This window comes from Eumetopias jubatus, unplaced genomic scaffold, assembly GCF_037043125.1.
Source record: "Eumetopias jubatus isolate StellerSeaLion01/CBP00866 unplaced genomic scaffold, mEumJub1_p1.0 scaffold_9, whole genome shotgun sequence".
Taxonomy (NCBI): domain Eukaryota; kingdom Metazoa; phylum Chordata; class Mammalia; order Carnivora; family Otariidae; genus Eumetopias; species Eumetopias jubatus.
Genome location: NW_028274815.1, coordinates 35,347,167 through 35,363,906, shown reverse-complemented (window position 1 = coordinate 35,363,906; position 16,740 = coordinate 35,347,167). Strand labels below are relative to the sequence as shown.

At 39.8% G+C, this 16,740-nt stretch overlaps 1 protein-coding gene across 6 annotated transcripts in view; it reads right to left on the bottom strand.

Annotated features, from left to right (window-relative positions):
* Positions 1-16,740, bottom strand: part of MTA3 (metastasis associated 1 family member 3) — a 168,791-nt gene that overhangs the window by 11,725 nt on the left and 140,326 nt on the right. For 3 of the 6 annotated variants that reach the window (XM_028117265.2, XM_088026407.1, XM_088026409.1), the window contains 4 exons: positions 15,128-15,279; positions 14,220-14,442; positions 6,271-6,357; positions 3,482-3,628 (listed from right to left, as the gene is read on the bottom strand). In XM_028117265.2, the coding sequence (XP_027973066.1) occupies positions 3,482-3,628; positions 6,271-6,357; positions 14,220-14,442; positions 15,128-15,279 (609 nt within the window). Of the gene's footprint in view, positions 1-1,359; positions 1,383-3,477; positions 3,629-6,270; positions 6,358-14,126; positions 14,443-15,127; positions 15,280-16,740 lie in introns of those variants that run through there. The other 3 variants (XM_088026408.1, XM_028117266.2, XM_088026410.1) reach the window with 2 other exon arrangements.

The following is a 16,740-nucleotide window of genomic DNA, read 5'->3' as shown; positions in this document are numbered from 1 at the left end:
GACAGCATGTGGCACACCACTGGACCAACAGCCTGACGGACGAGAATGAGGTGTAGGGGACTGACTGGTAAGGGACCAGGTAGATCTCTGTTTTGAAATTTCATTTTTCCTGTTATTACTGACCCCAAATAATGAGGCCTCTTATGTATGCAGATTCTGTTTTCACCCTTGGAGCTTAAGTTCCAGTAGGGGCATCACAGAGGGGTATGTGTGGCCCGGTCCCGTGGGTTATACTTAACAGAAGACACAGAGGCCTGACTCCCAACCACCAGGGCCTTTAAGTGGCCAGGGCCAGACGAAAGCCAGTGACTTTCAGGAAGACGATAAGAAGCTGTCCATCTTTTTTTTTTTTTTTAATGTCAGGTAAAAATCCTTTCTACCAACAGGAATCCGGACCCTTTTTCTCATCATCATGAACTTCCAACTGAAGGTAGAGGCTGAGTGAAGGAGGCGAGCCACTGAGAAGGGGACAGGAAGCCCTAAAGCTGAGAGACCTGGATATTTCTGTACAATCAGGTTTTGTTTCCAGTTAAATCAGTTCTGTCCGTCAACATCCTGTTTGGTGTGCTCCTGTCTGACCCGCTGATAATTAAGTCACAATGCTAATTGATTTTATGATTGGATCACACAGGGTGAGGCTTTTCCATTAATTTGTATTCACCAATTCCAGTAAATGACGGTATTGACTATCCCATGAAAACTCACTATCAGCCTAATACTTTTTTCCTAGTACTTTGAGTTCACCTTGGAAACTCAGGTTTAGTCTGGATCCTATATCCTGAGGAAATAAGAAACAGACCCTTTATCCCAAGGAAAAGCTCCACTGGGAATACAGAAGTGGGGACATGTTCTGCAATGTGTGTTTCCATCACACTTGTCTCTCAGCCCCACAGTCATCCACCTAAACTCAGCTTGGGCGGTGCCGGGGCGGGAGGGGGGCTGGGACCCTACGAATACTGTTCCTCTGCCATCCGGCTCCCGGATGCGCCAGCAGGGGGTGCTAGAGGGAGCCGGCGAGGCAGGAGGTCGGAGAAGGCGCTTGCCGCGTCCTGTTCCCGTCAGCCTCACGGCGGCCGATGTGGCTTCGGTTCCCAGCTTCCCTCACGCTCCCGGAAGCAGCCTCGTCACACCTGAGAGAAGCGAGCACCGGCAGAGCAGCGCCTTCCCTCAGAGGCCTCAGTTCTCGCTGCGCGGGCCTCCTTGAGCCTCCAGCAAGAGGGGGAACCCCAACGTGGTCTTCATTTGGCTCTCCCAACTTTGGGGATGGCTTCCTGTGCCCCCCACCATGTTCCTGTTCACCTCTTCTGTCCTCCAACACCTGTCCTATTGACTTCTTACGTTAAATTAGCTAAAAATAACTTCTGTGCTTTCTACTTTGCTGACTCATACGGCGTATTTGAGAGCCACTTCTTTTATAACCGTGGTTAAAAGAGCAGACTCTAAAATCAGCCACACCTGAATGGAAATCCCCATCCATTAATACCTGGTAACTTCGGAAAATTTAATTGACCTCTCTAGGTCTCTTTTCCTCAATCATTCCTTTATTCAATTAACATTTATTAAGAACCAACTAAGTTACAGGCACTGTGCTAGGCAGTAGAAATACAATGTTATGCAAAATAAATTCCTTGACCTCCTAGAACCTGCTGTCATGTGAATCAAATGAGATAACACAGGTAAGGTACATGTCATCAGCCTTCCTCTCCATACCAAGCTGGCAAAGACAAAAGGGTCTGAAGAAAAAAGTTGTTTCAACAGCTAAGTCTCTTCAGAAAATGAGATGGGGGTCTTTTCCTCAACAAGGTGGAAGGTCTCGGTTAATATAACCCCATGGATTCACTGTATGCCCTGCCCACTCGACCCGTTCGGAGCAGAGAAGCAATGACCTTACAGTAACAATCTTCAGAAGGAAATGAAACAAACAGCCCTAGGGAGGGAACACTATGAGGTGGCATTTTTTAGAAACTCTAAGGAGACAGGTACCTGTGATAAAATGCGAGCTGTCATGTGGGGCTAGGACTGGGGCCTGGAGTGACTGTGACCATAGGGCACAAGTGGAAAAAGATAGTAGAGAGCTGCTCTTCCAACTGTAGTCACCACAAGAGTCTTCTTACCCTGAAGTGTATATTGTACATGTGTACGTATGAACCAGAACTTAATTTCTGTTTCCTGCGGTAGGACAGCACACACCTCCAGAGGCCAGGGAGGTGATGACATAAAAGAAAGATTCCTGATTCCATTTAAGTCTGAATCCAAAAGACCCCGGCTGTGGGCAACGAAAAGCTGGGAAGAAATCCAATCTCCACATTTTGACACAATCTGTCCTTAGTCTTCTGCTGTCTAGATATTGGGCGGATTAACGGGTAGGCTCCATAGCTCAGTGGTTAGAGCACTGGCCTTGTAGATATTGGGCAGATTATGGCAAGGATGGCCATGTCCTTGTTAGCAAATAAGTATTTCTGCAAGCCTACTGTGTAGCTAAATTCTTGAAAGCCACTGATAACCTATAAATGCAAATTAAACTCTTCACCCTCAGTTTTTTATTCATTTTGACATCACTATGACCATGAAAAGTCATACTGAAGGAAAACAACCATGGGAAACTATTACTAGAAGGCCTATTTCACATCCCTGCTCCAGGGCCTCATTACAAATAATTTACTGTCACTGAAGGAATTTAGAGGCCCCGAAGACATGAAAAGCCTGGAGAGAGTTTTACTCGTAAATAAATGCCAACATTTAAACCATCAAGACAGCTTCAAATTCTAGGACTATTGAAATGGGTAATATCTACTGCCTGGACGATTTATCATCCTTGTGTTTATAGTCCAAATGGGAAGATAATTCAATTCCACCTGAAGAGTCATTATGTGCCCAAACCCCAAGGGAAGTACTTTGGATAAGAGGTGATATTTCTCAGCTTTTCCATTTCAAACAAATTATTATTTCTGTATTTAAGACATCACCCAGGCAATTCCCTTCATGACTTGTAGCACTCTTGAGCAATTAAAAACATTGTATAAGGTGAAAGAAGTCGGGGACAAATGCCAAATCCAAAATGATCCACAGAACACTGAAGAACCCCCAGAGAGCACAGTTGCCTCAGACATAAGGTGAAATCATCCCTTCTGCTCAGGAAAACTAAATGAGCGGTGAGCATGCATCCAGCAAGCACATTATCACCCAGCAGAGACAACTTGATAAATACAGACTTCCTCTCCAAACAAGCCTCCTCACAGGGAATGTGGGCAAAAAGGTCCCTTCTGAGGAGATCGTGAAGTATCACTTGGCAAAATGTCTTCGTTGTGGTACACGGCAGCCTTCCCTCTTATCCCCTTACCACACATTCAGTTCAATTAGAGGGTGGAAGAACCTGTTTGCTACATGTCTTGGATTTGGCAGGGGACGTCCTCAGAGGGGACAAGGGCAGAGAGGCCCTGGCCTGTGGGATCAGGCCCCCAGAATTCCTGGGCTTACATACCATCCAGGCCATTGTGATGACTGTAGTTTCTTTTCCCCAAAATGCTCAGAGACGTGTGATTCGGGGTGGTTAGCATCCGCTTGGTAGTGGGGGTTTGCAGGCTTGGTGTAGATCGAATTACATTAGGTTTCTTCGAAGGATGGATCTCTGGCAGGGGGAGAAAAGGTTTCTCAACTCAGAACATGGTATTAAAAATCTCTGTGTGCACTTACATTGCCTAATAGGCACACATCTTACTTCTTAATGAGCTGAGAGTCAGTTCCTTATGAGCCAGCCTGTTTTCCCAACGACTTGCATAATGAATCAACTTCAAGTGCTGTTACCATGGCTTTACTTATCAGAAGTGAGCTGCTGCTTCCTCTGCTAGCTGGAGCTCTGAGCTTCATGTTGGAAGGACAAGCAACAAAAACAACAACAAAACGCCACTTGCACTTCAGAAGGTCACTCGAGCACAGATTTACTAAGGGAATAAGGCAACTAACTCTTCAAGGTTTTACGGAATTTAAAGGTTATCTGGAGAAGATACAGCATGCAGCATGTCTCGGGTGTGAAAGATTTCTGGAAACAGGATTCTTCCTCTGGCTCTGCAAGGAGGGTACAGGACCAGGGTTAATCTCTCCCAGGTACAGAACATTTTGATGTAGATGAAACCTGACACCAAATGCCAAATTCTAGACTCAAGATGTAGTAGAAGAAAAGCTTTGATGGAGGATATATCACAAAACGGTGCCGTGCACGTGGGATATGTATGTTTACATGAAGTATGTTGTCAACACATAGCCTAGAATTACTTGCACTTTTTGGATAAAGCAGACGGACAGAAATTGCAGTCTGTAGCAACTGGATTTAAGGATTGCAGTCCGTTACTATTATTGGGCAATGTCTTGTCCAAAGCTAAGCCTGCCCCCTGATTCTGAGTCACCATCTGTGCATGAGCCACCCTGTCTTCTCAGGGAAGGGCCAGGATATCAGCTTCATTGTCCGAAATTTAGGAAAGGCTGTTAGGATTGTTAGAATTACTATATCCTAGTCTGGTCAAAATTCTACACTTGCCAAAATTTAGGAACAGATCAAGTGCTAACCAGTATATAGTGCTGATTTTCTTTTTCCAACATGGCACTGAAACTTTGCCAACCCCATTTTTCATTACAGCCTCCATACTATGCTCCATCCAAACCATACCACCTGCCTTTGGACTCATGAAAGCCTTTGTTCATCAAGTTCTCTTGGCCTCATAAAGGGAAAAATATTGTTTTCCTATTTTTCTATCTACTACTTATCATTCAAGGTTGAGATCAAATACTGCTTTCTCCATGTAGGCTGCCCTAAATCTCATCAGAAATAACTATTCTTTCCTCCAAGTGTCCAATGAATATTACCTGTAATCCTCTTATAGGAGCTAATCCTTTGCTTAGTTGCCCTTACCTGTGTGCTTTCCCCACTAGACTAAAACTTTTGAGGGCAAAGTCTTATTCATCTTGGCATTCCTCCAAATCACTTAGCATAGTGTCTTGTATGTAGTAAATACTCAGAAATATGTTAGGTAGGGATGTGGTTCAGCTAGTAAGAACAGCACATCTTTGGGCTTACCTGGGAGGCACAGACACCTATTTATCCGCAGGAGGAACACACAATTACCCATGGAAAGACTGACTAATATGCACTGTTATATTCTATTTCTTATGATCAGAGACTTGTCCTTGCATGGTGGGAAGGGGCTTGGAGGATCAGGTCCTGCAAGGGCATACAGATAGCAAACTTCAAGGACTTGATCACCATGACCTACCCAGGTCCTGCCTATGATAATGAGGTAATATTCTGGGGGTTATCAAAGCAATTCTTTAGGCCCTGAGAAATAAAACAAGAAATCAGGTGACCAAGTAAAATCAAAGAGGGAGCTGTGAGCTTCTGACTCTTGGATGCTCTGATGAGAATAATATACCAAGTTCAAGGCTACACTTCGATGTTTAAGTGTGTCTGCAGTCTGAACACTTCATAACTGTCTACCTTTCTGACAGAGCAATAAGGTTCAATGCAACTTTGAGTACATCTTTCACTTTTACTGGGAAAATGAAAAAGCAAGAATATTAGAAGCATTAACAACATGCCAGTGTATAGCTTCCAGGTATAGTAGGAACCATTTTAGGAATGATTATTTTGTAAATTATCTTAAAACTTTGCAAAAACCCAAAAAAGTGTTATTGTCTAGTGATTTTTAAAAATACTCTTCTTAATTGTGATATTTCAACACATATATGGAGCCATTATCTTTGGCGAAGTCCAAGTTAAGTAAGACGGTAAAAACCAGAAAGCAATACAAATGCTCCCCTTTCACAGTAACCTTAATTGGTACATCAAAACTATAAATATTCTTTTAAAGACAGGTTAGAACGAGTTTTATCTCATTAAAAAAAAAATAGGCCAAGTGGAAGGATCTAAATCAAAACATTAAGAATATTCATCCTCTAATAATCTAGTGATTCTTACTTTCTTCTTTTTGCTCAATCTGTATTTATATCCATAAATATACATTACATTTTTATTGATTTTTTTTGAAAAAGCAGACATATCTATAACCTTGTGTATATCTTGTGTATATCCATAACCTTGTGTATATCTTGTGTGTATAAAGCTTCTAAAACAAAATAAGTTGACTATACATATGAAAGTATCCAATTTCAGCTACTTGAAAGGGTTAGATTTAGTTTAAGTATGACAATTTAGAGTAGCCAAATACTTGTAAGATACAAAGATCATTCTTTGAAATTTTCCTATTAGAAAATACCCACCTAAATACCCAATGATACATGCCAAAGGTTTCCTAGTGCTTTTGCTTTTCAGTGGACTTCCAGATAGCTCGGCATGTCTGTCTGCATCTGAGGAGAGAAGGAAACATGGAGACAACCAATGAGGCTGATTTCTCTACCTATTCTACACACACTGTAGAGACAAAAGATGCCGGTGGAAGACAGTGCAAAATATCCACCAGACTCCTGCACAATTTCCTGTGGGGTTTGAGAAAACCGTTTCTAGTTCTGGTTCCAAATTACTAAATGAAGGAGGTACCTGGAGAACACTCACTTTAAAGCATCATGAGTGCAGCTAATACATATCTTGCCCACACTTTCTGTGTGTGCCCATCTGAAAAGCGGTGGAAACATGCTTCCTTCCTAGCCATGGCATTGCTTTCTCATAGTAGAAAAACTTCCATGCAGAATGAGGTGAGTCAGTCCTAACGTAAGATTCATCTGGCGGAGAAGACAAAAATGACAAAGCGGACAAAGGCAATACACTTGGCCATCCCTGACCTAATGGGAGTGAGTCTCCACTGAGAAGTTTTCATCTATCTTGATTAAACTCAGTTCCATTAGACGAGAGCCTCACAAGGGTAAACATGGGTCATCGGTTTTAGCGCTCGTTTTCCATCCTTCACATCCTACTATGATGTCAATGGTGCTGAGCTGTAAAAGGTTGCCTGTATGTAGAGAGTGTCTCATCCATTAGTCAGAACAGTAAAATACTGTGGGAATGGCTGTTAGTGTTCATAAAGTTCCCCTCACACGCCTCATACCCTACCATAAGACACTTCTGACAGAGAAAAATAAGGCATATAACACACACACACACACTCTGTGTTTTAATTAGTTGTCATTAGGATGGAAGAGTGGATGTGGAACAGGGCTGCTCTCAGACCGAGGAGCTAAGTTACAAAAATAGAGTTTGAAGGGAGAAAAAAAAAAGTGTACTGAAATGTTTTTTAAATCTGCAGATATTGTCATAAAACTTAACGAGTACTTTTAGCAGATATTTTGCTACATGTATGCCTTTTCCCACCTTCCAGTACTCGACAAAAATGCCCTACTGGTTTTCTGAGGCTGAGACCACATTTCTAGGCATACATACAGGAAATTTCCTTTGACATCCACAAGAATTCTCTCTGCACTATTAGTGTTAAAATATACAATTCACTCTGGAACCACAAATCATTTAAAATTAAAAATTAACTTTTTCATAAGCTCTAGCTTTCTCTTTCACCAAGGAAACTATTTTAACTATTAAACGGAAAGAGGTGGGCAAATAGCATTTAAAAAGAAAACGTCTAAAATAAACAAAGCACATACTGCAGAGAGCCTCAGATAATAGGAATCAGAATATGTATCCTAAGTGCTGGCTAATTATTATACAACCATGGACAACTATAAATGATCTGATTTCTTTTCCTCCTTACTCAGCTGATTTCCTTTGGGAAAAAAAATTACTGAGATATGAAGTTTTTCACTTGTTGTTGAATAACAATGAAGATAAAGGAAGAAATATACCAAGCATATTTTGGGGGAGTAATCTAAATAAACATTAAAAAGCAACACAAATCAAATCCCTGTCAAATCGCTGTGAGTGGATACTAAATAATTCCTTCCTATTACTAATTCATCTAAAATTCAAGTTCTACTTGGGATGAGGACAAGAGAAAACTTTGTCCTTTCTATTAATGAAAGAAAGCTTGAATGAATCAGCTTGTATGTCCTCCATGTTCTGGACAAAGCAACCATTGTATTACTAGTAATAAGATTAACTTTGCACTTTATTCCAGTTAATAAGGCCCAAAGGAAAACTGTCAATGTGGTTACAATTGATGGACTCTCCTAGGACTATCACCTTGACAAGAATCAACAAAAGGAAGCCTATCAAAGAGGTCACCAACACAATACCTAAAGATATTTCATTTTAAACCACACTAATCTGCTTTTAATTTCTCATCAAATCAGTAGCATTACTTATGTGATGTTCCAAGTGACAATTTACAGAGCACCTGAGTGGGAGATCAAAGCTCTTTAGAACCATCACTAATCCCCATTACATTTTAAAGTAGTTGGTGGCAAGAATGATCAGTCTCCGCTATGAGGAAGTAAGTGCTAAGGCTACCTAGTCACTGTTTAATATAAAAATTGCATTTATTCAATGACATACACTGAATACGCATGGGAAAAATACCTTCTGCCCTGGGGGAATGATCATACACATAGGATTATCAGGTCCACATTTGAGTTGGTTAAAAAAAATCTTGGTCTGCACTCAAGAGCAGGCCAGTGGTGCCACTTATCAGTCAAATTATTCACCTAACTCTATTAAAACAGAGATAATTCATTAGTATGCATTAAAAGTGCACAGATAAGGCAAGCAACCTGAGAGATGCCCAAAGAACCCAGAAGGAATCAAAATCTGCCCAGAAAGAGGGAGAACATGAGCATCTCACCCAAGTCACTTGACCGCACACAGGCTCATTTCTTTGGCTTCCTAGAGTACATCTCCTTGAGGTAAACCTGGAAAAACACTGTTGCTTTCATTGCAACTCACAGCCATTTTTCTACAATGTTTTGGAAATATGTGTGTGGGAATAAAATAGAAAAACTGCAAAAAGTACACACTGAATTAAAATTCACAAAAACATTCACATGGGCTTCCAAGATTGCTGTCAAAATAGAATCATCCGTAGAATTTTCTTATAGGAATTGCAAAAGCATTTCTAAAGATGACACAAAACCCAGGTGCCATTATAAAAAAAAAAAAAAAATCACAGGGGCGCCTAGGTGGTTTAGTCGGTTAAGCATCCGACTCTTGGTTTCTGCTCAGGTCATGACCTCAGGGTCGTGGGATCCAGCCCCATGTTGGGCTCCACACTCAGTGGGGAGTCTGAGATTCTCTCTCTCCCCCTCTCCCCTTCCCTAAAATAAATAAACCTTTTTTAAAAATGATAAATTCGGGGCACCTGGGTGGCTCAGTCGTTAAGCATCTGCCTTTGGCTCAGGTCATGATCCCAGGGTCCTGGGATCGAGCCCCGCATCGGGCTCCCTGCTCAGCGGGAAGCCTGCTTCTCCCTCTGCCACTCCCCCTGCTCGTGTTTCCTCTCTGTCTCTGTCAAATAAATAAATAAAATCTTTGGAAAAAAATAAAAATGATAAATTCAACTATGTTTTAAAAAAAATCTGCTTGACAAATACATCATAAACAAAGTCAAAGGCAAAATAGGGGAAATATTTGCACCATGTATCACAAATCAAGAGCTAACATCCTTAAAATATAAAAAAGTCCTCACAAGTCAGTAAGACTTCTAATAGAAAACAGGCCAGGGGCAAAAACGGCTGACAGAAAGGGAAAAACAAATGTTTTTCAAATATATGAGAAGATTTTTATCTCATTCAAAATGTGAAATGCAAACTAATATAACTTACATGTCACCTGTCAACTAGTCAAGAGTTTCAAAGATGGATAACACTGCTGGCAAGGTTCTAGAGAAACAGGCATTCTCTAGACATTGTGGGTGGGAACGCAAATCGTGGTTTTTCTAAGGATAACTGGGTACTATTAAAATTCCAAATACATGTTCCTTGATCCAGATATTTTACCTTTAGGGGTCTGTCCTGTGACCTACCCGCACATTTCACACATCAGTATGAAATGCTATCTGTATAAGGATATTTGTTGCAACAAGAAGACTGGAAATAACCCCAAAATCTGTTTAATAGGGAATTAAAGTACAAAACATTATTATGCAGCTGATAAGAAAAGGAGGTAGCTCTCAATGTACTGGTATGGAATGGCTTCCAAGATCTGAACTAAAGAAAGCAAGGTGCAGGACAATGTGCACATTAACATCTGTATTAAAACAAAAAAAGAATACACCTACTTAGACCATTATAGATACACAGAGCATCTCTGGGTACTTTAGACAGGATGACAATGGTTACCTCTGAAGATGGTATGAATGGGAATGGCAATAGGATTTCTAGCTACTTTCCTATCTTTAGAAAAATGTAAAGTATCCATTCAAAAATGAATTTTTATTCAAAACAAACTTCCCAAAATACCCAAACCCAAACTGTTCTCACATAATATTAGAGCTTAAAATTTCATACAACTTTATACAATTATTAATAGTTAACTGTTGCTGAGAAATCTCTAGAAAAACTCATATTTTAAAGCTTCTGAATGCAGGCCCTTGGGATACTTCCAAAGCTGAATCAGCATCTTCAAACAGAAAAATGTGGCTCCAGGTGCCTCTCAAGGAACTGCGTACTAGGGAATGGTGGTCATTTAAGTCTGGTGTGATCAACTTAGAAACCACGGAGTCACCCATGCAAGCTACAAAGCATATTTTGGGGGAGTCACTTGGACCCACTTCTTCAGACACTTTAGCTTCATCTACGGAGTGCTGCAAACATACCCACTTCTACTTAAGCTCAGTTTCTGAGGATCCTGAATCTCAAATAGTAACCCTGTGCTCATTAGGTGTTGGGTGATTTTACAGATGTTTGATAAAGTCATCGGGAAGCTCAGTGGTCATGTCTGACGGCCAGAACAAAAGAAGAACATCATTATCACATCGTGGCTTTTTTTACTGAAGGCAGGGGGAGAAGAGACAGGCTGTCTGAAACTTGACAACCCATGCTACCGGTCTGCAAATTGTGTCAAGGACACAATACCTTTCTTTCTGCGATGTTCTGGTTTTTGATTTACCAATCCATGTTTAATAAGCACTATCTCTGTGGTAGAACAGGCTCAGGCATTGTACTGATGTTAGTCATTTTTGTAATGGACTTATATATTTACATATAAAGGCATAGTATTCAAACAAATAGAAATTTGGGGAATTTGGTTTTAAAAAATCACATATATATGTGTATATATATGTATTTCTTATATGTATAGATTTTTCAACATGTTGGTCATACTATATACTTAAGTTTTTAAAATTATTTTTTAAAAATAAGAAACATATTCCCATGGCTCAAAATTGAAAAAGTTTAAAAGGATAAACAGAGGGGAGTCTCCTTCCCACCCCTTTGTCTCAGCCTCCCAGCTTCCCTTCCCAGGGACATTATTTGTTCTTACGTTTTCTCTGTGACACTTTATGGATATATAAAGATTTCCCCTTTTCACTCTACTGTTTTAATACCATTTTCTTAACGAAAATAAAAAAAAGGCCAGAGAGTACTGTTGTAATAAAAAAAATTCCTCTAAAAGAATCAACTTGTAAGTCAAGCGCTCATAGTTACCATTATGCTCTGCACAATCTGAGATTTTGTCTCCTTAGCTTTTCCCTTCACTCTCACGTAGTCTGTCACCCTGTGAACTCTGGCTAGGACATGATTGTGATGGTGCTGCCAAGGCCAGAAGCCATGGAAGGGGTCAGCTTCTATAGTGCTTAGAACTCTTAAGTTCACAGGGAAAACTACTTACCTTCCTGAACATTATGAAGAATTATTCTAAAATGCATCAGTTAGAGCTCTTGGTCCATCAGTTATCTTTGGAATTAAGACTTTCATCTCATCTGAACGTACATTCATACTGTATCACAGGGGTTAACTTTTTTGAGGAGGGATGGGGGTCACGATTGCCCTTGAGAAACCAAGGAAAGCTTACTAAAAAACGATACACCTATGCATTCCCACTGGACCACAGACACGGTTGCCTACAGACATCAAGTTATTAACAGTTTATCTTCTCCCTAACAAGCCAAAATCAAGGGATCGGCTGAGGAGGTGGTAACAAGGTACATATAAGACAGGAGATGGTGTAAGAATAATTAGATGCTAGAAGAGTTCATTAGTTGCTTGTCTGAAAAAAAAAAATAACAGTAGATGGCTGTTGAAACTTTGTAATTTTAAATCTCAAGGTAAAATTATTTTGAGAATCTCTTCTATATGTAACTTGACCAAAGGAGCGAAATGCAAAATATGCTCCTTGAATCTCATCACACCAAATGACTCTGTTCTTTTATTCCTATTATTATTATAGCTACATGTTTATAGAAATAAAACACATGTAATTTAACTGACCCCCCCCTTTCTTTAGTAGCATGGCCTTTCAATTGAGGAATAATATATAAAATGAGGTAACAGGAAAAATACACTTCATTGAAGAATAGTAAAAATAAAGGCAATTTGCGTATTAACTGAGAAACTAACAAAAGAGCCATGGGAAACAGAAGCTTCCTCAGCTGCCAATTTAGTTGGTGATTTCTTTTCCATTCATAGGAACAAATATGATACTGGATCCTGGCCAATTTTAATGGAAGAATTTCATTCAATTCTCTTTCTCATATGTTTTATTATCCTGTTTAGTTAAGAAACTATATAAATGTGTTTTAAATCAGCTAAGCGGTTTGGATGAATGCAAATATTTTCCAGTTCCTTAAAATGGTTAAGAAAAGGATAAGAGGGGCGCCTGGGTGGCTCAGTCGTTGAGCGTCTGCCTTCGGCTCAGGTCATGAGCCCCACATCGGGCTCCCGGAGCGGGAAGCCTGCTTCTCCCTCTCCCACTCCCCCTGCTTGTGTTTCCTCTCTCGCTGTGTCTCTCTGTCAAATAAATAAAATACTTAAAAAAAAAAAAAGAAAGAAAGAAAGGAAAGGATAAGAGCATAAATCCATGAACTCAGAAATGCTAGCATGAAATATCAGTATCAGCCTAAGTTCCAAATACACATGAGTCTAATGGAGCTAAATTCCCCTCCATGGGACTCAGAGAGTACTGCCATTTTCCACTCTCTTTACAAAGCACTTTTCTTCTCCTTATAAAGCTTTTACCTGTAAGTTGTAAAGCCTTTCAACTGTTCTGCTGAAAATTACCTTTAGGGACAAAAAAATGATTTTCAATTATCCCTCCTTATATGGATACCCTCCTTAAATCAAAATGGAACATCTCATAACAAGAAATTTCTTTTCTCACACAGAAAAAGCATCTACTAAATGTCTACACGATTTCCCTTCTGTTAAGCCAGACAGCAAGTCTGCTCATCCTTTAAGGGAGAAAGCTGCATGGTTCTAACGTGGAGCCAGGCCTGTGACTAAACATAGCAAGGCTAGAATCAGAGCTAGCACACAAAGTATGGACACATTTGAGGGGTACATGGTAATAACAGAACAACCCACAATTCACTGATACATATGACCTTTGTTCTAATGAAAAAAAAAAAAAACATAAGCAAGACTGAGCATGTTGAAAATGAGAGTAATAGTCATGTACATGGTATGCAGTAATCTATGTATGATTATGAAATGGAAACCAAATTGGACAAATATAAAGAATGCTCAAACATAAATTTGGTCACTAGCCTGTAAAAACTAACTATGTGTTTTCAGAAAATTCACCCAAAGACACTAAAATCCATTTATAATTTGCTCCATCTTCCAATAACTTCCAGAATAGTGTTTGTTATGAAGCACTGTGAATTTCCATTAATATTGTACGACTGTAAAAGGAAAATGAGGGATTTACAAAGACATGCAATTTCTAATTAATGTAAATTGGCAAATTTTATCCAAACCTAATGAAGCCATGTAAGAGCAGGCTGCATGTCTCGTCTATGGGGCTTCACCGGGACACCGTCCTTAGGGGTTACATCGTGGCACGACCTTACAGGTGAAAAGTGCCTTCCCATAACGGTTCTTGGGCAATCCCATCACAAGGCCTTCCTGGACAAGGGTGCCTCCCACCGATTCTCTGCTGAGCACTATCCTCTCTGCAGAGGGACTTCCAGTGTTTCCTTTTTAGGTTGGCATGATACAAATGGCAGCAGACAAAAACAATGTTAAAAAAATAAACCAAATAAAAGGCTGTACACAAGAACTTATGTTTATTGCCAACAAAAACAAAAAAACAAACAAAAAAGAGAGACAGGGAAGGAGAGAAAATGGTCAGAAGCACAACACATAAGGTTAAGAATTTAAAAGCATCTTACATTCTGCCCTAATGGCAGCATAATTAATAGGAACAAACGGCCGTCTTGCTGCCTGCCGCAGCCGGAGGGTATTTTTGCAGACCTGACGAGCAAATTTTGTGAAATATGTAGTGTGAAGGAAGAAAGCTTGGCGGGTCTTCACTGCAGACTTTGGGCTCCCCGTGTTTCGGACTGGCATCCCTTGCATGGCCTGGCGAGACATGTGACTCCTAACACGGGGGTCCTGCAAAATCAGACACCAATAGACACATAAAGAATAGAATGCTATGGGCATCAGGCTCAAAGAAAAGGCAATTTTTAAGTTTTTCACTGAAGCATCTATAACAATACCCTACCCCTAAAGGAGGAAATTTAGAATATGCATTAAGGGTAGGGGCGTAGAGAGGGAAACTGAGTAGGGGTGGGAGGGTGTGTGATCCTCTATTTTTGTTTTTTAAGTGTTTCTTTTACTTCCAATTCGTTAACACACAATGTTATATTAGTTTTAGGTGTACAATATAGTAACTCAGTATTTCCATACATCATCCTGTACTCATCACAACAAGTGCACTCCTTCCTCTATTTTGGTTTTTAAATTGACATTGACCTTGGGCGCCTGGATGGCTCAGTTGGTTAAGCGACTGCGTTCGGCTCAGGTCATGATCCCGGAGTCCTGGGATCGAGTCCCACATCGGGCTCCCCCTTCTCTGTGGGGAGCCTGCTTCTCCCTCTGCCTCTGCCTGCCACTCCCCCTGCTTGCGCTCACTCTCTCTCTCTCTGTCAAATAAATAAATAAAATCTTAAAAAAACAAAAACAAAAACAACAGTTTTGCTTGCTTTTAAGTTATCCTGTACTACACTTCTGTTTCCAAGGAGTATCTAGCCATTGAAATGACATTCTTCAACATAAAAGATTATTGCTCATATACCTCTGTAGTTGGGCTGGGAGATAATTTCTCTTCTTCTGATTGGGTGGGCATTTTCAGGCCTCCATATTTTTTCCAATAGAGCCAACAGGTTGCACACAATCTACACTGCATATTAGGTGGACCCCAAGAATACCACTGATGAGATTGTGTAGCTAAAGACAGAGGAAAAATATGGAAAAACAAAGAATGCTATGTAACTTGTAACATCAATACACATACCATTAAATATTTTTAAAATATTCCAAAGTCATCTTTAGTTTACAATGTTATTTTTCTTTCCCCAGTTCACCAAACATAGAAGTCTAATACATGCATGTATTTTTCAAGATTCAGAATTCATTAAACCATTTATTTCTCTCTCTATATATATCGAGTACTTGTGGCTCCTGTTAAAAGAAGCTAATAGATGAAGCATCCTATATAATAAACTATGCTATTACTGAGGGAGTTTTGTTAGTTAAAAATACCCTCTATTGTGTACATTTCTGGAAATAAGTTATCAGAAAGGTATTATTATTGTTAGATTAGTGTTTAAAGTCTAAGTCTAGGTCACCAAATTGCTGGTTCAGAAACTACCTCAGAGTTTAAGGTGCTCAGAGAGGCCCCCACTGATTAGGGCAGGAATCTGTCAGAAATAGATAACTGTTTTCCATTTCCTTATTTTAATAAATGAACAAAATAATCATTTTAATATTTCTCCCTTTAAAAACAGAATCCCTTTCAAGACTATTTAAGTCCAGGGATGCCTGGGTGGCTCAGTCATTAAGCGTCTGCCTTTGGCTCAGGTCATGATCCCGAGGTCCTGAGATCGAGCCCTGCATCAGGCTCCCTGCTCAGTGGGAAGCCTGTGTCTCCCTCACCCACTCGTCCCCTGCTTGTGCTTGCTCTCTCTCTGTGTCTCTCTCTGTCAAATAAATAAAACCTTAAAAAAAAAAAAGACTATTTAAATCCAGATCCAGTGAGCATATGCAGCCAAGATCACACATTGCTTAGGACCTAATAACCTGGCTGATATATCACTTAACTAAACAGTGCAAGCCATTGTCAGTTTTGTTCTGCAGTTTGAATTACTGCCATATAACATTTAAAGTATTCCCACAATGGATATGAAGTTTAAGATAGGAAACACTGGCACTGAAACATTAAGTTAACGAGGTACATAAAAATTATAATTCTCTACATTTGCCTTGGAATACTCTTCCCCCTGATTTGTAAGTTACCTTCGTCAGGTCAAAATGTTCAAACAGTACATGAAAGTGTCAACTAACACTTCACAAGCCAATGTCAGAAAGAGAAAATATACTGACCATTATAATCAAATTGTGTCTTAGTTTATTGAGAATAATACTGTACACCCATCATGTGTTATTTCTAGGGGACTCCTTGCAAACAGCAGCCCAAAACCTTTCCTCTTATAATTTAGAAACAATAAGTCAAATAAGTTGATTTTTTTTTTAAACACACATTTTAAGAATCCTAAATATTAGGCTCCTACTTTTGATTCTGAATATAAAATTTCACTCATATTTAAATGTACATCTTTACCCAAGTTAACCATGACATGGCATTTTAATATTTGTCAAGCAACATCTTTCCCCCTACATAATTAACTC